The sequence below is a fragment of the Melopsittacus undulatus genome, chromosome 9 (assembly GCF_012275295.1).
Source record: "Melopsittacus undulatus isolate bMelUnd1 chromosome 9, bMelUnd1.mat.Z, whole genome shotgun sequence".
Taxonomy (NCBI): Eukaryota; Metazoa; Chordata; class Aves; order Psittaciformes; family Psittaculidae; genus Melopsittacus; species Melopsittacus undulatus.
Window position 1 is genome coordinate 26,871,054 of NC_047535.1, and position 24,715 is coordinate 26,895,768.

Sequence of the window (24,715 nt, forward strand, 5' to 3'; positions counted from 1 at the left end):
GGGGGGTGAGACGGGGTGACTTTTCTTCTTTTCAAATGTCATATATCACGCATAACTGGGGGGTTGTGCGATCCACTTGCTCATTAATCCTGCATATCTGTTCTTGTTTCTCTCTTTTCTCTCCTTGTTGCTTTCTCTCTTTCATATAGAGAATCAAAAGGATGCAGGTGAACAATTGTATATACATTATAAATTGCTAGGACTGTTGAGTTATATTGATTTTGTTTTCTTTTCTCATAGCTCCTTAAGACATGTACTCCTTCAGGCTGAAAATGGAGATGCATTAATACTTAAGGAGTTAATTTGTGCTGTCTACATAATCTTCTTTTCCTCCTTCCTTAGAATAGAGTGTGTAGATTAGAAATACTATGTAGAAATGTAGTATCTTCTTAGGAATCAGTTTTAGAGGAGAATCTAGCCTTTGTCGAGTGAAAGTTTCTTGTTTTCCAAAAGAACTGGGTGAAAAACTAATGTTGGTGATTTGGCCATCAATCTACCACACCTAACAAGCCCATTTATAACTAAACTAACGTTCATTTTTGGTTTTCACATCTTCTGTTTTATGCCCTGATGGGAGGACTGGGTTTTAAAGTATTCTTTTTTTCCTATTCTTTTGTTAATGTGTAACAAACAATCTGGTGGGACAGAAGTCATGTTTGTCTCTCGTTTCTAACCTGTGCTGACATGTAATGAGGCAAAGGCTCAGCTCAAGTGCCCATCTCTTCAGAAGGGACGGTGGAGCTCTGCAAGCCCCTGTTCTCGTTTCTGTTGTATCCTGGAGTCCTAGTTTGAAAGTCCTTGAAACCTGAATTGTTCATTTCTTTTTGTGAGTAGATTGTTCTGTTTTGTGGAAAAAAAACCCAAAACCAAACAAATTAAAAAAGTATGAGGTTGATTTCAGTTGTGTTTGCAAAGGCAAATTGCTTTTAAAGAACAGTACAAGAGGATGGGCCAGGTTCTCTGCTCAATATAGCTCAAATGATCTAGACCTATTGCATGACAGTAAAATTAATTTTCAATAGCAATAAATATTTATAAGAAGGAGAATAATTTATCCTTACGGTTATGAGAGGTGCAAATAAACAAACAGCAAATGGAACAATCCCACTCTTACCATTAACTAACATTAAAGTGAGCGCAGGCTGTTGTGCATGAAGCGTAATCAATGCACTGAGCATCCCGCTCGCTGACAGTGGCTCGTTGCATGCTCATGGTTTAGAGATTCAGAAAGATGTTTCTATGGCCCAGCTTGTTTAAAATAAAACTGCTTCTTCTCAATGCTTGGAGCAAGTGAAAGGACACAGGGAGCTGTGACTCTGCTGCTTTGTGCCTATAAATCTGTTGTCATACATGAAAGATTTTCAGGCAAGGTCAGCAGGACTCACTTGAAACCAGTTCCTCAGCTGAAGTGGAGTTGAAAAAGTGACTGGGCTTTGGCCTGACTTCTTATTTGTTTTGCCAGAAGCAAGAATATAAATAACATGCTGAAAACAACTTCTTTTTAAACACACAAATGTCACCCTTTGATGTCCTTTCTCCTGAGAAGTATGTAGTCTCTTGTCTTGCTTTAAAAACATTAAATAGAACATTAAACAAAACTCTATGCTAAAACAATTAAAGAGGAATTATTTGCTTTAATTATTAACCAGACAAAACTGCTAACACTCAGATTAATAAGTGCAGCCTTTTAATAAGTGTTCATCCGCTTATTTATATAAATCAGGAAACTATTGTTTCTTTAGAAAAGAGTCACTTCTCCATCCCTTGTGCATGGGGTTTTTGAAATGTGCTGCACTGTGTTGGAGTGCTGTGGCACTGAGGGCTCCCATGAAAACAAGTACCACTTTGCACTGTGGGAGTTGGGTACAGGCAGCTTTGGAGGTGGTGCCAGCCAGGGCGATGGTTTGTCAGTTTGACCATTGATTTAGTTTAGCATAAGACTTCTTCAGTTTTCAGACCAAGTATTTCTCATATTGTGTTTTAGTTTTGGTCTCTGTAAGACAGGCTTCTCATGGTACTGCTGGGGTGACGCACAGAGGTGAGAAGTAGAGGAGATGTGGGGATGGAGGATGGTCTCATCTCCATGCTTAGTGCTGGGTGGTAGAGCAATGGGGCACAGACTGCAAGTGGAAAGTAACTGGAGAGCAGAGGGACCTAGTGAAGCTCTATTGCTCTGTTTACCAAGGGAAATCAGCTACTCTGAGTCTATCCAAAAATAACAGGCTTTTGCTTGTCTGGCAGCCTCCCCATCCCCTGTTTGGGGAAGCAGGGCTCTGGAGGCACAGCATCCCTAGTATGCTCTGTCCTCTTGAGATCTGTCCCTCCCAGCCAAGCTGGTGGGGAAGCCTGACTTCCTTCAAAAACACACCCAGCAGTGATTCCAGAGTATGTGGAAAGCTGAAACCTAGTCAGTGCAGCGGTCAGTGCTGCCACAGAGCAGCAAGAGGCAGCCACGGTGCCCGTGCAGAGGCAGACATGTCTCAGATACTTATGTCAGGTTGGGAACCTTGGCTGGCACCAGCCGTGGAGCATCTTTCACATAGCACTCGCCCAGCAGGCATGGAAAGCATCCTCAGCTGAGGAGGCAGGTGCAGAGGAGGTTGGTTTTTTACTGGAGCAATACAGCAGGCTGTTGAGAAGCAGGCCAGTATTTTTCAAGGCATTCATACTGGCCCATGTCACAGCCTCCATGCTCACTTTACGTCACTTCACTATTCCTGGATCTCAGCCTGGGAAGCTCTAGGAGCATATCCATAAATCTTAGCAAGTGTGCTGAAGGGTTAGGAGCTGAGCTGCCTGTTGATTAACCTGGTCCAAGACAAAGAGAGGTCCCGTGTGATTTGTCAGCCCAGCCACCACTGGGCAATTGCTTCCAGCACTTGTGATAACCCACAGTGCTTAAACAGAAAGTGAAATTTACATTCCTCAGATAAGTATGGATGCAAAATGGATGAAAACATCAGGAGTGGAGACTGGAGTCATTAACAAGTATTACACTTTAAATCAGGCATGACAACAACCTATACTTCTATGTTGCTTTTTTTGTCTCATTCCTTGAAGTGCCATTCGGTTGTGTTTAACAAAGAGTCATTATGCAGCTTTTGAGATTTCCTCTTGCCCTTTCCAAGGCAGTGTTTAAAACAACATCGAAGTTATTACAAAAGCTTCAGAAAACACAAAGGTCTGCATTGTGCCGATATCTTTCCTTAACTCTCTTACCAACTGCAGAGCAACTTGCTGCCTGAGGCATGAGGCACAATTCAGATATGCAAAAATTCTTCACTAGGCTGAATAATCAACAGAAAGTCAGGAGATCAGTTCTCTTTTCAGTATGTTGGGGGTTGAGAGCTGAATTAGTCTTTTTGTGAGTTGAATAAAAAGAATTCTATTAATTTTCCCTGCTTTTAAGACAACGCATCTTAATTTGAAAGAAATGATATCACTGAAATCCCTTTCAGGTACACACAGATTCAGTTCACAAATATAGTAAAAGGCTGCTTTGCCTCATCCTCAGGCTAAGTCCATTACTCTTTATAGTTACCTTGAGAATGGCAGCTGTTTTTAGTGTTTTCATGATTGGCTCACAAATGAACACACAGAGAACACTTATGTACCAAAACCTTTGGCAGGGGTCGTATATTTTTAATTATTATAAAGAAATCATTGAGTCAGTGGTTATGCTTTAAAAAATAACGAAAAGTCAGTAACACTCTTCTCCTACTGCAAGTGTAATTCTCACTGATGCTGGTGCACTAGTAGCTCATCTAGCACAAATGACGGTGCTGAGTGAGAAATATGTAGTTTGAAGATCTTCCGGTCCATAAATACTCACACACAATGAACTGTATGCAATATAAATACTCAAAGTAGCACAGATTCTTAATATGCCTGTTATAATAATTGCAAGCTAAAGCTTACTGTAAGCACAACCCCAGGATTTGCCAAGTAATTCAAGTTTCTGCATGTATTTTATGTGCAAGTATCATGCAGAAGCTTAAAAACCTTTAGCAGAAGTTTGTCCAGGAAGGCACTTTGTCAGGTTGTTAGGAAGCAAGAAGCTGCTCCTGCCTCTGCTTTCAGTGTTGGAGGTGTTTAAATCTTACTTATTTGACGCATATAAGCAGCAAATGCAAGAACATTTCTGATGCTAAAGTGGCTGTGGTGAGGCATTAGAGAGGAAAAGGACAGGGAAGAAAGAAAAGCCAAACTGAAACAAAACCTGCCACACGCACTGCAGCTGATCTCTTACAAGTGCCATAAAATCAGACTTATACTTCCCCTTTGAGCATGAGCCCAGACACCCCATGAGAAGGACCTCGCATATCATCCCTGCGACCTGGACCCAGAGGCACACATCAACTCCACTGCCTATGGGGTGTTGCAGTCACAGGCTTATTTCTATTTGACTTTACAGAGGAAATTAGACCTTATTTCTTGCAATAGAGAGACAACAAAGAAAATGTGGGTTGGGGCTCCACGAGGCCTTCAGTGCCCACAGGAAGGAACAGACATTTTCTTCCTCTCTCCTTCGGCTCCAGGTGATTTTGCAGCCATCATGCAAGAGCCCTGGATTTGGGTCTAAGATATTTAAATGAATAAAAGAGCTGAATGTTCATGCAGATTTACATCAAGAGTTTGTTGCTTAACCTGCTGTAATCCCTTGTGGAAGCTTGTGTTCAAGCACTGGTGGCGGTGGGGAGATGCCAGAAGCAGGATAATGCGCTGGGGGGGGATCTCTCGCAGGCCTCCCAGAGAAGTAGAAAGCCACCCCGGAGCACTGTGCTGACAACTGCACAGCGGGAGCCTCCTCCAAGCTGTTCTGTACATGCTGCACTAGCAATTCGTGAGGTCCCGGTGCTGCTGCATCTCTTCCCTCTTCCTCCTCTTCTGTTAATGACTTTTCTCTAGGACAAAAAGCACTTGCACAAGTCCAGCCTGTTCTACACGATGGGGTCTAGATGTCCACAAAGTCTCAGATCTATTTTTTGATAGGTTGGGGATGCAGGAGCTGGACTTCACATTTAAGGGTCACAGCACTGAGAGGTGCAGTGGGATGCAGTTCTGAGCTGTGATTTTACCCTGCCTTTGATGCTTGCTCTCATTGACACTCCCAAGTTGGGAGCCCAATGGGCTCCCTGGATGTCCAGGGTTCCCACCATGGAGTCAGATGTGGGTGGGAGGAGATGTGTGATCTCCTCTCCCCAAGGTCCCTTCCCATACAGGGACCTCAGCACAAACTGCTTTCCATAGTGATGGGCAGGAATATATTCTCTCTACATCTACATGTTGAGCTCAGGAACCATCAGTGAGTAGCCAAATTAAACTCTTGTGTATGTTTTAAATTAGAGTGAAAGTCACTAGGCCAGTGCCCAAAAAAAGCAATTATCTTTGTCACTTGAGGCTGAGAGGTTTGTTTCTGGGGACAAAGCCACCCTTAGTAAACACTGAACAAGAATCAGGATGACTCCAGTGATGAACAAATAGATTTGCTTTTCCTCTTACCAGAAATCAGCAACAACAATAACTAAAAAGCTAGAAACCAATAGCTTGAATCTGAGTCTGAATTAAACCATTACACAGCTTAAAAGACAAAATAAAAGTGTGTGTGTGTGTGTGCATGTATGCGTTGTATGTGTGTTTATGCATGTGTGTATATCTATCTCTGTGTATGGAAAGGAGAACCAGCCTAACTCATATTCTTTAACTAACGGTTTACTCGAATATTCTTTATTGTACTTTGATAGGTATTATAATTCTGTGAGAATTAAAAGCAATCAGAAATCTACTTTGTGGAAGCCAACCGATTTCTTTTTTACCCACTGGAAAATGCAAGCAAAATGGCAAGGACTTTTGGCAATAGAATGTCCAGATAAATATGCCAGATTCCTTGCAAATGGCATGATTAAAAATAGTCACAATGCTGCTAAAAACTGTTATTAAATGGAATAGAAACTATTGTGTTAATATATTCACAGCCTATAATTTATTCTCTGAGTGTATGTAAAAGGAAAGGCTATTTTCTTTGAACTTTTCCTATGCTGATATTGTAAACTATATGACAGATGGGTCAAGTCCTGATTGCAGTATTCTAACATTTGGAATAGCAAGTAACATATTTGATAGAGCTGGCAAGTTTTTATATATGATTCAACCCAGAATATAAAAGCCACTAGAATTCCAAGTTGAAAATAATTAAATGAGCTGGAAACGATCAGGAACCACACATTTTTAAGTGACAGATTTTTTTACATGTTTAAATTGCACAAGAATATTTTATAGCTGCCTTTAACCAACAGTGACGTTTAATTCTAAAATGTGTAATTGATATTTGCAAAGCAATTAATTCCTGTGGCTCATTATTCTATTGCTAAATGTACCTAAGCACTGGGGCACTGACTTCAAGTCATCTTTTTTAGTACACCTTCTCTGGATTTCAGAGTTTTAAGGGAATTAACCTATTTCAGTTTCCGTCCATGGCTGCATGAACTGCAGTTTCATACTTGCATTGAATTTTTAGCTTTCTGATTGCACAGTCTTGTAGGATGTTCAAATCTGCTGACTTCTAGAGTGTGTGTTGTCAAATGGTGTCATTACCATGTAACATTTCAAGTACCGATAAGCAAAAACCCAGCAGCTTATGCCATTTGTACTTGATCATTTCTGCTTATGTTCCTTTTAAAGTTTCCATCTTTTTGTCACTGTTTATGAAGTCATTTGTCTCTTTACTTTTGGTGTTTCTCTCCGTCATACCCAAGCAGCCCGTCCGTCCAAGCCTAAGCCACCGGCTGGGCCACCATCATCTCCTCAAACGCAGACTAACATGATAAATCATATGCTCAAAGGCATGGCCAAACAGCCGCCAAGTACTGTAATAGTCTTCCTTCCTTTTATTCAGTGGTTTTCTAGTCTAGCAGTTGCTTGTGTAGCAGTAGAAAGCTAGTTCTCATGTGCAGCTTTATACCAAATACCTAGCGCGATGTGGTAGGTTTCAGAGATTTAGAGGTAGCATTTATTTCAAAATGTCCACATTTTTTTGTCTAGCAATGTCTGACATATGCAACATTTTCAAATATCAACGTCAGCACAAAATAACATTGTTGTTGCATAACATTTTGCATGGAAACTATAAATATGTATGAGCTTTACATGATGTTGGATGAAATGTTTGATAAGTATATCGTATACGTTTCATGTAACTGTCAGTGCTCCAGCTATCTTAGCAGAATATTCTGATGTATAGTAACTTAACCAGGGAAATATTTAAAATAAGAAGAAAAAAAATTAAGATTGACATCTGCTGGCTGCCAAAGTTGTATAAGCATCAATATTTTCTTTAAAGACAGCATCTCTGAGCAGTTGTTCTTATTAACACTTTTGTCTTTTAGTTGTATTTGAGAGCAGATCAGCGTTGCAAATGAGAATGGGCCTGATGCTGCTCTGATCAATGGAAAAGCTTCCCCTTGGCTTCAGAGGTGCAGAAACAGCCAGAGCTTAATAAGGAGTGTGTCTTCGGACTCCTTCTGCAAAAGGAAGCCTGCACTGGCTTCTTGTAGCCAGTGAGGTGCTGGATTGGATAGGAGAAAGAATGAGGAGTTAACCAGCAGTTCTCCAATTTCAGTATTTGCCTGATTGATTATATTAAGGGGAACCTGAGTTTTTTGTTTGTTTGCTTGTTTCCAATGATACAAGAAACAAAAGGAAAACCAGAGAAGAAAGCCCCAAGGCTCATATCTGAGCACCTGCAAAGCCAGAGCTCCTCAAAACAACAGCCCATGTACCCCTTGCACCCAAATGTTACCATTCTGAAAACTGTGGGTTTCCTTTTCATGGGAAATCTGTTACCTGAACAGGTAGTCAGGGAAAACATGGAACAGGCAAGATTTTGAGGGGGAGGATTAAGTCCTTGAAGCTCACTGGTGCTTTAGCAGGGCAGGGATTTTTCTCTGGATGACCCAGCAGAGCAGAGCAAAACAGTAGTGTGTGCAGAAGGCTGGAGTCGAGATGCCCAGCCAGCATCCTGTGTGTCAGCATGACCCACACTGCTGGTTTAGGTGAGCCTTTTTGGAAATCCCAGGGTGGTTGCTAGTAACGGCACTTCAGTGCATGCACTGCTAGCATTTTGCTGTGCTTTGGACATGCACTCTGCCAATTTTAGATTTATTTGGTGATTTGGGTCTTGCTACCCATTTATGAATTTTCCAGCTTCAATATTGTGGAAATGCCAAAATACACATCCATGCAGATGTATTAATTGGCTGGTGTAGCTACCAAAGTGCAACGCTGCTCTTCACCCTAGCTGTGCTAGTGATGGGATTGGCACCAGATTATTAATCAGAGGGACAAGTGTGTAGTTAACTTGGTGACATGCTACAGCATGGGTACATCCCAGGGAGCAGATCCTCTGCTCTGCTTCTTCTCAGGGTAATCATCACAGGAAGTTGGACACCTCATGGAAGTGAGACATGGTGAGGTCACAGAAACCTCTTCGCTTGCACTCAGCCAGGTCTGCAGAAGCTGTCGTTCAATGGAAATGTGATTTTCTCTGTATTATTTAAGTCAGACTGTTAGCACCTCAGATGTTTAATGTGCTGTTGATAACGTAAATTACCTGGAAGACTGTAATTAAATTATTTTTTAAAGTCTTCAGAGAATGCTGCAAAATAATTCAACATAACTAAAGACCAAGCTCCAGGATTTAAACTCTTTGGTTTGTTTGCGGGGTTTTTGCTGTAAAGTTGCATCTCTTTTCCCATATAAATCTTACCTATGAACTCCTAGTGGGATTTAGCACTTTCCACTCCCTCCAGCATGCGTGACTCCTTGACTCTTGTAGAGTTAAATCCTGGAGCAAGGCAGGCTTGCAATCTTTGCTTTCAGTAGCAGGTGACATTTGAATTTCTCAAAGTCTGGCAATTTATTAAAAGGACAGATTTGTTTGAATTGGCCTTCTGAAAAGAATTTTGAAATCATATAGACGTAATTTCTATAATAGCATCATCTGCACTGAAGGATACATATTGTTCGTGTATTAGTGGCCAGATGCTGTCTTTAGGGAATGCGATGTTCTTATTTGAGCTAATAAAGTGCCACTATCTCACCATAAAGCGAATTCTGACAGTATTGTGAAATTTGGAGCTGGAGCACTGCATTTTCATAGTATAATAACGAATGTGGCTTTCTGGTTTGCTCAGTACTAATTATATAAGCATTTAACATATGCATGAAAAGATCTTTAAAGCTATAGAATATTATGGGATTATATTTATTCTTTCTTTTTTTAAAACCTCTAAAATGACTTTACTGTATGTCTAGCTTTTCATTCTACCTCCCTTTTAATTCGAGTTCTTGTACTACAGAGAATGTAGGCCGGTTAGTCACACCAGCTAAAAAGTTAGAAGATACAATACGTCTGGCAGAACTGGTAATTGAAGTCCTACAGCAAAATGAAGAACACCATGCGGAGGTGAGCAGGGGTGCCCTGCGAGGTCGTGTTCCCCCTCAGGTCTGCAGGGGGCTCCAGTGGCTCGCAGGGAGCTTTGTATATCTGTGTGATGTTTTCCCAACTGGTGCTGGGTTATCCTCTTGAAAAGCCAAAAGTATTCTTAAGTAATGGTGCTCGAGTGCGATGAAGGCGAAGTGACAGGTCAGGAAGATGGTTCTTGCAAAGGGGAGGGAGGAACGAGGAACGAATTCAGTTCTGCTCTCCTTTGTGTCAGTCTGCAGCCTTTCATACAGCGCCAGCAGGAGACGGATATGGCCAAATATACTCACCATCAACTACATACAAGAGCAAGCCTGTCCATTTTTCAAAAAGGTCATATTTCCAAGTAATGCCCTGTGTTTGTGCCTCCAGACAGCATTAGCGGGGTCCCTGCAGCAGCTTGCGGCTCCTGCTGTCCAAAGCTGGAGCAAGGAAAACCACCACAAACCAAAACAATTCTTTTGTCCAGTTATGAGCATTCAAGTTGTTTCCAGGGCTTCCCCTGGTCCCCTGCGGTAGGTGACTAACTCACCTGGTTTCCTGTTGGCCTCTTCTGCTTTGGCTTATTGGGAATACCTCAATTGCTAGTCACAGAGGTTAGGATAGATTATTCTGTTACTCATTATTTGGGTTATCTAAGGCCTTATGCAACTACTCTTTACTCTTCAAAGCACTTTAACAGAAAGATTCCTATTTTAAACCCACTGAAACCATGTCATAGTCAAATATAGACCAGAAAATCTTGAGGCTTGATCCTGGAAACACTTGACCCCACAGGCAGCTGACATTGCTGGCTGTAGTCCCGCTCTCATCACGTCGGGATATTTCTGCCCGAGCAAGTGACGTTGTGTACCCATGTAAGTATTTGCAGGATTCAGCCCTGAGTTCTCTCTCTGTAAATCTGGTGCTCTTGGATGCATATTGAAAAGTTGATAGTTTTAACATTCAGAGTGAACAGTTATTGTTTATGACTGTAGGTAATGTAACATTCACTATTTTCTCTTTTCCTTCCCATTAATATATATTCTCACTATATTTTGCATTAAGAGCATTTGATAAATAATTTCAAAATCACCTAAAATCATTCCAGTGTATATTAAATTTGCAGTATAATTTAACTTATTGATAATACACAGCAATCCACAACACCCAACTAATGCTTGATTGCATATTTAAATTTCCTCCCTGTTTTTCTACTGTTCATTCAATCTTGGATGATCCTGGCAGGGGAAAGAGGTATGTGACTAAACCGAATGAAATGAGTCACTCCTGTCATATTTCGTGCATGCCCTCTCAGTGCCATGTTTTCCTACTGGGATTTTACCCGGGTTGCCCTCGCTTCCGTAACTTTGACCGAGGAATGTAACAGCAACTTCGAGTCGGCTGCTTGCGGAGCTGGTAGCCTGACACAGGAGGGTAAATGTGCCATAGCAGTCCATGCATGTAGCAATGGGTATATTTTACGAGCGCTGCAGTTACATCCCAACACAACCCTACCTGCCTGGACTCTCTCCTCAGCCTGTTGTTACCTCTGTCGTTTTGCATTCACCCGACCTCTAGTACACTGTGGTGGAGGTGGACTGAATACTACACGAGTGCCTAGAATGGTAGTGGTCTTCCTCTGGTTTTGTCTGTATGTGCCTTGTACTGGATATACAGTATTTATATGTAGAGAGAGAATATACGGGGTGAAGAGTGCAATAAACTTCATCTTTACAAAAGCTTGGGAATGCTCAAGAGCTTGCACCTGAAATACGACAGCCTGTCCAAGGATAATGAGTGTATTATTCCACTCCTCACCAGCACAGGCTGGATGTACAACCAGTCGGGAAGGAGCTGCTTTTAAATCACAGGTTATTTTGGAAATAGCAGACTTGTGAAGGAAGCAGGTACAGGGCCAGTCGCCTTCAGCCAGCCACATCACCAAGATCCTCACCAGGAGAAAGACTCAAAACTGTTCTCCAGCATCTTTCATGTCACAGGGTTTTGGTTAGAGACAGAAGGTTAATGCCAACACGGATAGGAGGTCTCTTGTTCTGAACGGTGACCTGGAAGGGTGAAATTCATCTCTCTCCAGAAGCCCAGCACATTATTGAATCCCTGTCCTGAGTGTGGCTGTGGCATTTCAGCAGGGTACAGGCAGTTGGCCAGCCCTCTGCACACTTTGAATCGCTCCCAAAGGAAGAGAGAGAAGAGGCTGGGTGGTTTATCACTCATTTTTGTTATGCATTGCATTGTAGCCACATTGTGCTCTCACTGTGCAGTGAGAACTGCTGAGATGTTGCACTGAGGTGTTGGGTTTTCCCCAAATTATTCCTGGCGATCTTTTTTTTTTTGACGTGTTGTCTGTTCACCTGGAGAAGGTTCAACCTGCAAGGTCCATCTCTGTGGTCTACTCTGGGTTTCAGCAGAAAACTAATTAGCACTGCTTACTAAAGAAATGCCTAAATTTACAGAAATCAAGCAGTTTTTGCAGTTAAAATGTGCCCTTTTTTCCCCACATGCACATCCAGCTATATATAAGCAGGTATATATGATATAAGAGATATGATGAGAACCCAGAAAATAATACTCAGAGCACAGAAGACATTCAAAACTCATTGCAAAGTACCATGTCAATCAGTTAGGTTTGTCTTGCCCATTAGAAGGAAGCAAACCAGTGCAGGCAGAAATGCAGGAGAAAGTGTGTGCCTATGTCTGTAATCTGTGAGAGCGGGAGGTCTCTGTCATTGTGTCATCTCTCCCATCAGATGTCTCCTAGTTCCCTTTCTCTTCCTCTGGATGACTGATGACAAATGCCAGAGACAGTGCCATTCACCTATTTTTAAACTTGTGTTTTCTCTCTCTATGTATATGTATGTGTATATGTATATATGTATTTTAACTTCTTGAGGTCATACATATATACATGTGTATCCATGTGTAAAATATACAATAATAGGTGTGTTTGGCTGGAAAGCACACTTTTTTCCCCTCCTTTGCACTGTGTTTTAAACAAAGCAGGTAAGTAGATGGTAAATAAATGAAATGTTACCATCTCAAAGGAGGTTTTTCAAATATGGTGTTACCTGAGCAAGAAGGTCCTGTTCACTGCGAATAGGGAGGAGAAGGTTGAGGATCCTGAAATAAATTAGGGACTTACAGAGAAAAAAAAATGACTTTTCCAGCAAAAGGGAGAGTGTGACTGGTTTGGGCATATTCTTTTTTCTCCATAAATGATCACATGCTTTTCTTCATAAGTTCTTTTAAAAATAGCTTTCTTTTCCTTTTGCATGGAAGCAGGTTTTTATTGCAGGACTCTGAAGTTTTATGTTGATATTTGTTGCAGAAGATGTTCTTTTCCCTTCCCAAAAGATGCTGATGGCCATTGGTCTTTCATAGAGACCACTCTTTGTCCATAGACCTGTGGGCAGTCTTTGATTTGGTGACAGCATGGTGGGCTCTTGGTGGGCAGAGGCACAGCCAGAGAAACCACCTCAAAGCAAGGACAGCCCTATCATCCTCCTTCAAAACCAGATGGGCACTGATGATTTAAGAAGACCCTCCACAGCCCCATTGCTCGACATCCACTCATTTCTCACCTGCACTTTGGGGAGAAGGTTTGAGCAGGCATCAGGAGCAGACGTGGGTCTTGATGTTTTGATTCCTGGATGGTTTCTCAGCAGTTTGATGCCTCCCAGTGCCATGTTCCTAGGCATCCAACCATTCGCTTGTTTGGACACCAGCACCAAACATGTGAGGAAGAGCTGAAGAGCATCACAACGCATGCTTAGCCATCCATGCTCCCTGATTGTGCAAACACCCAGAGCCACCATCACCATTGCCTCCAAGCTTTGCAAGCACCCCACGGCAGGAGTTGCTGCAGTAGTAACAGGCTTCCTCAGAATCAGGTTCCTCCATGTGCATGGGGCTGAGACAGTTTGCAGATGAAGGAGCCCAGCGTATCCACCTTGTCCCCATGCCATGACCACAGGGACACCATAACCTGCTGGTGTTGCTGCTCTGGGCATGGCATTTGCCCAGGTTGCCCTAGGGCATGCTGAAGTTGCACCTTCATGGAACAGCCCATCTCATCCACATCTTTACCTCCATGGAAGGACGATCCCCATACCTAAATTATTTGGGTGTTAACCAGTTATTTTGGTTATTTTACGTGTTGGGTATGCACTGGGCACATAATGCCCAGTGCCACATCCAACCTACCCCATGTCTTCACACCAGTTTTATATCAACTCATGGAGTAACTGCAGGGCAACATCAGTCTGCTTTGTTTTAAGGGAATGAAGGAGTGGAAATAGATGCAAGGACTCCTTCCTAATATCAGCTGAAAAGTCAGGGCAAAATAGGAGGATTTAAAGGGTTCCATGGCAGTAGCCTAGTTTTCGGACACTGCTCCCTCTCCATGGCCAAATGCACCAGCAGCTGGATTTATACTCTGCACATCAGTGCCATTTATCAGCATTGAAGCTGACCCCTGAGGAAAGCGGAGGTCCGTTCTGCTTATTCGCATCTGCTGAAATCTGCAAAAAGTCCCCGTTCCTGACTGGCAGTTCCTCTTTGACCTCATTCATCTATTCCCAGTCTTTTCCATTTTATCTTCAGTGTTGTGCCTATGCTAGAGGTTTTTTTTCTTGCAAAGTACTGGAAAGCTGATCCTTAGATCCTTTAAGTCACTGAGTAATTTCCTGTCACTCCAAAATGACAGCACATGGTCCTACCAACAGCACTTCTCATATTGCATGTTCCCAGCCAGAAGTGATTATTAAACACGCATGCATGCGTTCACAGCATTCACATCTGAGCCATGTATGATGTGAATGTCAAAGTCAGAGAGCCCGTACAGTGAATTTGAAGGACCCATGTGCATGAGAATGAGTTACTTCACTGATATTTTTTGGTTTTCAAGTTTAGATCTATTTTTTTCTGCCTCTGTGAAATTATAGGCTTGCAGTAGATATTTTTTGGTTTATCTTGGCATGTTGATAATAGAGCTTTGTAATTGGTTTCTTAATCAGTAGCATTATGAAGGTGGCAGTATGTTTCTATGGGTGTGTAGAGCTAACCATGTAAAATGAACAGTGCTGCAATAACTCCTACTGGTGATGTTTGAAGTATCTCTTAAAGGAGAGTGTGAGTGATTTAGGGCAGATTTTAATGTCTTAGGTATCTAGTTGTTAAAGATGAATGGAAGTAGTGAATCCAAATAAAATTTAAACTGTTGAAAAACACAGCAGAAAACCCACAAGCATGGTGAAGAAACTCCCAAATTTCTATACTTTAGAATAAGAATTACTTGATTTTTTCCTGATAATTAACATAAATGAACAAAAGTCATTTATTGTAAACTGAACAGGCAAAACCTCCTCTGCCACATTATAGCGTCATGCCTTTATGGTAGAGCTCTAAATAGATCCTCTACAAGAAACCTTCATATTAAAATAGCAGTGCCTAATTGCTGTGATTAGCAATGCCTGTGCAGGCTAGCACTTTAAAGCACTGTTCTCTTTACAATAAAGGTAGTTTCCATGGGATTTTTAGTGAGATATGTGGCCTAATGTCTTTTTCTGTGCTTTATTAAAAGTAATATTCTTCTTTATTACCTTTTTCTACCAACTTTGAAGGCCTTTGCTTGGTGGTCAGACCTAATGGTTGAGCACGCGGAGACCTTCCTGTCACTGTTTGCAGTGGATATGGATGCTGCGTTAGAGGTGCAACCCCCAGACACCTGGGACAGCTTTCCGCTCTTTCAGCTCCTAAACGATTCCCTCCGTAGTGACTGTATGTATTGTATTGTATTTTGGTCATTTTTTTTCAGTGGGCTTCTCAGGTTACTGATAATACTTTCAGGCCCTCTGTACTGCACAGAGGACTGAGATGGGTAGAGGTTTACTGTACAGATTCTTTTAGCAGCAACTTATGTTCCATTCCCATTAAAAAAAAAGAACACAGACACCCCTTAAATGCCTCAGTCAAAGGTGAGAAGTTGAACTTTTATTTTGCTTCATCTTCTCAACTCAAGGTAATGGCTGCCTGACAAGCAGGGAATTAAGTACTCTCTCACTGTCATTAAATGTGAGTATCGTTTTATATGTGTGTACTGCATTTATTTAACATGGAGTAAACCAATCCCTGCTGTAAAAGATTTTATTGAAGGGAAGAAAGTATTACAGTAAACAGACACAGGAGCAGTTCAGGAGAATAGTGCTTTGTGAAATAAGGCTCTTCTCCAAAGCAGAGGCTCTTTTCCAAAGCACATGTGCCCATGCCTTTAAAGCCTGTGAGGATTTGGCACTTTCCAGCTGGTCCAACGATTCCCCAGGGAGCTGGTGGCAGAATTGGCATTGCCATTAGTTAGATCCCAGACCAATGCCCCAGTCAGCTTTCTGAGACCACATGAAAAAGCCAGGGACTCATCCTCAGAGAGCAATTTCGAGCATTATGGTAGAGAGTAACCGAAGAAGAAATGATTCTCCTACCTGCGAAAGCCAGAATGTTTGCCATGCTGTATTTCTTACATCCATTTTATTCACAGGAAGTAATAATGTATATGTAAGTTTGACATTAATGGAAAAGAAGATTTGTTGTCTGTTCATTTGTTTGGAGTAAGAAGCCATTCCTGCTGTCTTTGTCATGAACACTGGTGCCTGATGCCAGCTCCTGTTATGTTCTTGAAGTTTCTTCCTGTTTGCTGACAAATTCGTTGTGTAATGAAGTGCCACACTGTGTTTTCTTACTTTTAGTAACAGTAGTGTCTTACTATACTTTTATTTATCTATTCTAGATAATTTGTGCAATGGAAAATTCCACAAACACCTCCAAGACCTGTTTGCTCCACTTGTTGTTAGATATGTCGATCTGATGGAGTCCTCAATTGCACAGTCAATTCACAGGGGCTTTGAGCGGGAGTCATGGGAGCCAGTAAAGTAAGGAAACCTCCTTTGATACAATTGGAATTTGGGTGCAAATGGATGGAGATTCATACAGAGATGAATTAGCAAACATTAAATTGGACATGTAGACAGTGCTGTGGATTTTTCTAGTTTAACACTAAAAATAGAAGGTCTGATCTCTTCAGGGTTTTCAGGTTAATGAGGGAAATGGTATTGGCTTTTTGAAATGCATTGCTCAGTTTGAACCATGTGCCTTCGGACAAGGAAGCATGAAAATGTAAAAGCCTTCTTAGCTGGCATGGCTTTTTGGATCCCATTCCAAAGGGCCTTTTCCAATGCTGCTTTTGAATTCAAATAGCTCCTTTTCAGAACAAAACCTCCTTGCTTCACTGTGTTCAGTCCAGCCCTATAACCTGTGTGAGTCATTGCTGTACTTACTCTTCTCAACACTTATTTTTTCCACCCACCCCGTGGAGGGTAGTGCAGCACTGTGCTTCACACATCAGCCCCACTGCTGATGGCTGCCCATATCCCATATCCCAGGACAATTCTGCCAGGTCCCAGCTCACTTGCCTGTAGGATTAGGTATGCAAGAAACCAAAGTGTAACATGGGTAAGATGATGCAAGCAGAATCAGTTCTACATTTGGAGAACTAGAAATTTACCAGCAAGAAACTAGCAGCCTGAGAGAAACCCAAATTGAACTCAAGAGCTGGTGAATAATAAAAATGTGGTGTGTGCTTTGTATTACTGTTGTTATTTCACGGGTTTTGAAACATTGCTGAACCCTGTCATACTTGCTCTTAAAAGCCAAGTCAAATCTATGAGGGAAAACGACTGACTTTTCCTTCTACTAGAGGTATTAAAAAGGAAAGATCAAGCCTTTGCAAACAATGTGAGTCTGGTGGTGCCTCAGACAAGGGACTGGGACCAGACGACCTCTGGAGAGACTGTTTTCCTTGCTTTTTTGGAGATTCTCTAGGCAAAGTTAAGCAGCACTGTACTCTCAGAGGTTGCTGTATAAAAGAACGTGTGGTCTTTCAGGGCTTTTCACACCAAATATGTTCCGTTTACAAGGAAAAGAGATTTTGTTCAGCAGCCAGCCTCCCATATGCAACCTGGAGTCTGAGTACCCAGGTTTTTTCTTTTCTTTCTTGTGCATCCTCAGCATCCGTAAGGATTCTGCCTGCCAAATCTCAGGCTTTTTCTTGACACCTGATCATCCCCTCTGTTTTGAGTGGGGTTAAGTGGCTGGCATTCAGGAGCCTCTCTCACTTTCCATTTGCTGTCTTTGGCCTGCAGGCTAACAGGATTAAAAATCCTAAAAAATCTTGTTTCAAATAAGCAGATGTGACCCAGAAAACATACAAGAAATAGATCTTTCGAGTAGGAGAATGCCATTTTTACAGCCACTCCTTCAAGCTGAATTGCACTTCGAAGTTAGCATTAACTTTAGTTTCAAAGCTCTGCTTCAGTAACGAATATGTTTGTATTAAATTGTCTCTTATGAAACAGAGGGAGTTAACTCTGGGTATGTGTCTACCTCCATCAAGTAGTCAATAAGAAATTCCTTCTGCTTTTTTCTTTTGTCAGATGCTGATGTCAATTTGGCTTTTAATTACTTCAGTGGCTTAACTATAGATGTCTATGGGCTCTTGGCTGTGGTATTTGCCTGTCAAAATGCCTTGCCCCTGGGAATGCCATTATCTTTAATTTTCAAGTTGTCTTTGATAGTTACCAAAGATCTTTTCTTCGTTCTCTTGTAATGGTTATTCCCTTCTGGAGTTCCAGTCACAGAGTGCTTTGAGCATCGCATTTTCAAGCGGAAGCCCTGGATGGACTGTCTTACAGACTTAGGTATTTAAAAGATTTCTTCCAGCAGGAAAGTGGGTGCTTCTCACAGAAGCTTGTCTGGTGAAAAGATGCACTCAGGGTTTTTTTTTTTCACTACCTAGTGCTTTGTTCTTGTGCCTTGCACACACAAGTGTGAGCTGCAAATGCTGGCTTAAGGTGATATGAGTAGGTGAAGGAAGGCACCAGTGAATGCACAGAGGGTGGTACATACAGGAGTGTGAGGGAGAAGAGGGGTGTCATTCCTAGGATCTTGTGACACTTTTGATGGGCTGCTCAGAACTAAATGTTAAGGCATCTTCATCTTTTGCCTCCTGGGCAGACCACCTGCTCCTCTTAGATTGATCGACAGTGAACTTGCAGAAGAACTCAGATCAGAGACTTTGTTTGATGTACTCCTGCATCTACTGCCTTCTCCCCCTGCATATCCATACTGACACACAGTTGAATTTCTGACCATTGATTCACAATTAGTTTGGACCAGCCAATCCCCATCCAAGTCATGGACTTCCTATTGCCACCTCTCCAGCAGAGCTTTTTGGGAACTGGAAAACACTGCAGTATGTTTTCCCATGGCTTTCCTCTGCTTGGAAGAAAGACCTTCGTGTTGGATAGAAAAGATAGATCATTGTGGCTGTCCATTCCTCCGAGCTTACACTGTGGTTGTCCATTCCTCCGAGCTTACTGTTGTCCTGCTTTGGATCTCTACAGTGGATTATGAGAAGGAAATCTCATTATCTCCTGTTAACCAGGAAATTATTCCACAGCATAGAGTCTCTTGAAAGGGTTTCTCTGTGCTCATGCTTGCAATCAAGGCTGAAATATGTAGCCCTTCATAACCTGACCAGATGGCAGTTTGTGAGCATATATTTCTTCTATTTTCATTGCTGAATACTCTGTACCTTATGCTACAAGGAGTTAGGTATAGAAATCACGAACAGAGAGAGAGATACTGTTGAGTATTGAAAACATGGGGGGAAGAATCATCGATTTAATGTGCTCATGAGGGCTATGTAATCTGCCTCTGCAGAGCTGCTGAATTTGCAGGGGGTCCGTGCCCTATAGCTATAGCAGCTGGTGTGCTTGTATGAATCCACGCAGAGAAATGTGGAACACTTGTCCTTCGCACAGTCATCCAAATACGGAGGATACAGAGTAGGTCTGTTCTCTGGTGAGTTGAGAGGTCTTGGAAAAGTAGGGTTTGCAGTGGGGTTTTTTTCATGCTAGCTTCTCGGAGAACGCTGATATATCTTGCAGCCAGCAGACACGTACGTGTGTGTGTGTGTCTCTCTGTGTGTGTCTGTGTTGAAAGATCTTTCTGAGCAAATGCTAAAGCCGGTGCAATGACAACCAGTTTCACTTGCTTGACTAGGATGTTGCTCATTGACCTGTGGCTGTCTCTACCGCACTGTAGTCCTGGCTTTAGCATCCATTAATTGCTCACTAACCCTTTGCAAACTATTTATAAATGTATCATTAATATGAATGTTAGAACTTGAACAGTATGGATTTACTAATCACTTTATAAGGTTGTACTACTACAAAATGCTCGTGAAAAATGTTTCCCCTTAACAGAAGCACCGTTGTAGTGAAAATGAGTATTTTTGTTACTATTCTGGGTGTCAGTCACAGGAAGATCACAGATTCGACTGCCTACTTCACTATCAAGCTCTTTGCTTCACATCAAGGCTTTTGTGAAAAAGATTTGCTCTTGAGCATTTGCTCTGCCTAGGCAGCAAGGTTGTGTTTATAGTGATGGGAGAGACAGGCGCTTGCGTCTCCCATCACTAAATCATTTCAGGCATCCTGTAGGAAGTGAGCATTTCAGTATGGGCAAGGGTCTCATTTAGCTCTGTTCTGAAACCAAGAAACAACTCAGTGAAAATACTGTGATTTTTCTGCCCTCCTTTCAGTACTAGGGCAGCTACACAGGAGCAGCCCCGATGCAATTGGACATTTTCCATGATCAGTGCTCCAGTACAGTGTGAGCATTGGAATGTTGTCCAGGGGTACGTTGCCAGTCTGTTTGTGCTGAGAATTTCCCAGCAGACAGCACAGGTGAACACCATGTACGCAGATAATAGACACAAATGACGGTGAATCAGAAGAAGCCAAGAAAACAAGCAGTACAGCTCCAGTGTGTATCTTGTATCAAATGTATCAGGATCCAGTCCTGAAGCTGAGTCGTCTTAAATCAGACAGCCCTCATCATGTTGATGCAAATGCCCACATTCCCTGCCTGATGGCTGAGGTTATATTTAGCCATCTATATTAAATAGGCATAGCTGGCTTCTAGAAACAGTTTCTCATCTTGGACCTGTAGTTTTATGGTCTGAGCAACTGTAGGATGGAACATTTGTTGATAATATTAATCATTTTTTACAGGTCTCACTGCAACTGTTAGTCAGATAATTAGAGCAGTTGAACCTGCAAAACTGTGCATGTCAATTCAGGAGAATATTTTTAAAATTAGTTACTGTATGTTAACATAATATACTCCATTATTTTGCTGTTTTGTTTTGTTTTAAGAGTACTAACTTATTCTTGCAACATATCCTTGCATCAGCAAAATAATGTGTTGTATAAAAGAAATATGTTTCCGTGTGAATATAGTATACTGTTTACTCTAGAAGTCATATTTTATTAATACAGTGTTTTTATTAATATAACACTGTCACTTCTTGAATTTTAATATTAAAACCAAAGGTCCTCTGATTTATGTATTTACCATCTGGCTAAGTTATTTAAGTTGCTTTTCCTTATACATTTATATGTTGTCCACCTCTCGCTATTTCTTTATTTATTCCATATCAGTATCTAACCACATGCACTGCCATTTCTGAAGATTTAACACTCTCTCAATCACTATGGAGTCTGTGTCTCATTCAATAATCATGTCATCTTAATAGCAGATACACTATGAATGGAAACAATAGACAGCTTTGTTACTTTAGTAAATTCCCATATCTGCTTACTGCCTAACAAAGAGAACAAGCAGATAACATGAAGCCAAATTTATTAAGAGTCATAGAAACAAAAGAAAACAAGAACAGACTTTTTTTTCTTTTTTTTTTTTTTTCCCACTAGAAAGAGACTTTGGATTGTGGATTTCTTCTCCAACAAGGGATTTTATGCACAAAGGGAGAGCAAGGATAAAGTCTATTCCCTAATACTTGCCACCAATGACAAGCTGAGCTCTTCCAGAGATGTGGTTCAAACCTTCTGTCGCATTAAGAACCATATATTAAGTATAGCTAGTTCAATTCCATTTCTTTGGGGTTTGATATATAAATTTTTCAGTAAGAAATGGAGTTCAAAATGTGACTCAAAGAAGTTGCTAAGGTTTAATATACCTTAAAAGACATAGTGTATAGTTTGGTAGTTTTTCCAAAGAGTTCAGATAATGCTGCCTGTGCAGTAACTAATGTAATCCAGGGAACTGAGAGAGATCTCTTAAGGTGACACGTCCTGATGTGGTAACTGAGAGCAGGGAAGTTTGGCCGCTAAACGTGTGCCCATCCAATTCAACAGAAAAGCTTTCATAGGTTCAGCAGTGCTGGAGCTGTAATCCTGAAGTCCAGATTCCATTTTCACTGAGCCCAAATAATCATCTGGTGAAAATAGTGTCAAAATATCTGGGCTTATTTCTCAAACAGGACTGTAAAACCATCTATGGATTGGGTACCACTGTGCCATACAGTGTTACTGGATTAAAGCAGAAGCAAGATATGCCCCTGAAACTGGCTTCTTTTCTGTGAGCCAGGAAACATGGAAGTTGGGTAGTTGAGTTCCATTCTTCTGCAGATTCCCAAATCTCACAACATTTTTAGTTTGATTGTAAAATATAACTATGATGAGATAGTCATTAAAACAGAATTAGACCAGTTTTAACATCTAGAGACCTAGCACACTTGTGGGGCTCTTACACAACACATTGTCTCAGGAGAAGACGATGCTTTAATTTAATGCACTAGCCCACTTTTGAAAGATCTCTATTTGCATAACAGTTGTTTGTCTGAAAGGATTTGTTGAAGTCATGATGCCCTAGTGCACATGCTTCATAAATTAATCTTTGAATGTCTTGATCACCCCATGGTGATTCCAGCCAAGAAATATTCACATGCTAGTCCTGGATTTCAGTGTACTTCACAGTGCACATATGTAGAGTTGGGCAATCTGTGGTACCCATTTTCTCCCCACCTAGGAATGCAAAGGAGGATCAGGGCATGAGTCTTCACTGAGGAAGAACCTTGTGGTTCACTGTTTCATTGCTCCAGATTAGCCCATCTTTGTTATTTGTATACTATAAGATAAACAGAAGGGGTTTGGGGTGAAATCCTGACTCCATTCCATTTGGTTGCAAGAAAAACTCTTCTGGACTTCTGCAGGGCTGGAATTTCAAACTCTCTAGTTATTGTTTTGATTCCCGGTTCCTTGGTAGATCTCTTAGTTTAGCTCTTTCATCCAATCTAACAGACTCACTCCCTTACAAGAGAGATTTTTCCGAGGAAAGGCTGTTCTCTGCACTTTGAAGTGATATCAGGACTTGAAGGTGGAGTTACTTTCCATGGGTGTTAGAGTACTCTCTTGATTTGCTCCTTTGTGATTCTTCTTTTCATTCTAATTTTTCTTTTTAAGGAACTTGCTTTTTATTGCCGACTGCCCACCCAGTACACTCGAGCTTCCATACTCATGCTTCTTCCTGAAATGTTTTGCTTTAGTTTTTTAACTGTCGTCATGCTGTGAACTTTGCAGATTTGTTTATGAGTGTCACATGCTTCTGCTACATCTGCATTGTCACTGTTATGGTATTTTTTCTTTCTGTCTGTTTCTTCCACAGGAGTTTAACAAGTAATCTACCCAATGTGAATCTACCAAATGTGAATCTCCCTAAAGTACCAAATCTACCAGTTAACATCCCGCTAGGCATCCCACAAATGCCTAGCTTTTCTGCACCGTCATGGATGGCTGCTATTTATGATTCTGAGTGTGTATTCAGTTCAAATTAGATCTCATTTAAATTTAAAGTAATCTTGGCATGGATATGTATTGTTTGTTTCTGTGCATTACATAGAACTTTAAAGAGTAGTACAGTTAATTAGACGTTTTCTGAACGAGACACTCGTGAATTTCTGGCATGTGTATTTCAAAGGGTTTTTTTGTATAAAGCTTGAAATTTTGTCTTAGTCCCATCAAGAGTTTGAGCAAGTATCTTGCTTCACAAAATAGCTGTCAACAATGGGACATGGTCTGAACAATGTACAAATCACAGAACATACAATGAACGAACTTACTTACGATTACATCATGTGTCTCAGCAAAGAGTTTCGTCCAAAAGAGAAGATGAACCAATTTCAATGCCAGTCAACCAATTTTTGTGGACCAGATGTAGATCTAAAAATGAATGTTGTTTAATGCAATTTCCCAGATAATAATTTTTATCTTGATTTTGATGAAACAGTTTAACAAAGAGAAACACCCTGCATTCATGTCGGGGGGAGGCCCCCAAGAGCAATTACAGCTCCATAACCATCATTACAGCCTAAATAATGCTGTGACCAACTAAAGAAAGATATTTTCAATGTGATCTTTAGATTGTGTCCTGGAAAATCAGTGTCAAAGCAGTTGATCTGTAGGAGGCTTGTGCTCTCTGCTCCCCGCTCCCTGAATGTCCAGGGTGCATGGGTGGATCTCAGAGGAGACATATCACAAATACTGAGCACATATTGGGCAAGTTCCCCTCTTATAATGTATTTCCCTTACAAGTCCCAGCTACCAAAGCAGTGTGGAGGGTGATATACAGTGGGCTCAAACCAAATCTCATCATTTGAGGTAGCTCATCTCCCAAGATGTCCTAGCAGAAGAACAATATCTCCTGGAAATTCCTAGAGGGTTACTTGGGGTTGGCATGAGATGGTCACAGCCAGCACTACACAAACGTGTTGCTTTTTCCTTACCTACTCACTTCAAAGATAAAACCAAATAAACTCCCCCAAATTACCTCTTTCACTGTTACTGAAACACCCTCAATTACATCTACAACTGGAGTCCACCAAAATGGCTCTGCCATTAGCCTTGCACAGGCTGTATTGCAGAGCCATGGTAACAAACCAAAGCAAACATTGATGTATGATTTTTTAATAGATTTTAAAAACCTTTTAAATATTAGCATGGTCATTTATGTTTCAAAGCTATACAACTCATATTCATGCTAAGATAGCTATATTAAAGGCTAGCTTAGGCAGTTGTCTGTAAAGAGTACTTGAAAGTTTTAATCTCTCTGTGCATGCTTCGTGGTATTGCCCTTGAAAAGATAAGAATCATGTCATGACAGAAAATTGGATAATCCCTCTGAAAAGGCTTGAGCATCAATGGTATATTGCAAGCTGCCTGTGTGATTAAAGTAATTGCAGTGCTTACAAGCCAAATATTAACAGTGCTTCTTGGAAATGAATATACTGTATTGTTTACTTGCATGGAGCCCTAATCAAAA

The 24,715-nt window shown here is 41.2% G+C and overlaps 1 protein-coding gene across 2 annotated transcripts in view; it reads left to right on the forward strand.

Moving 5' to 3' along the window:
* The window catches only part of CADPS (calcium dependent secretion activator), a 210,316-nt gene that overhangs the window by 144,484 nt on the left and 41,117 nt on the right, over positions 1-24,715 (forward strand). Inside the window, exons 17-20 of one of the 2 annotated variants that reach the window (XM_034066465.1) lie at positions 9,357-9,463; positions 15,103-15,259; positions 16,263-16,404; positions 23,063-23,209. In XM_034066465.1, coding sequence (XP_033922356.1) covers positions 9,357-9,463; positions 15,103-15,259; positions 16,263-16,404; positions 23,063-23,209 — 553 coding nt within the window. The remainder of the gene's footprint in view (positions 1-9,356; positions 9,464-15,102; positions 15,260-16,262; positions 16,405-23,062; positions 23,210-24,715) is intronic. The other variant, XM_034066466.1, reaches the window with a different exon arrangement.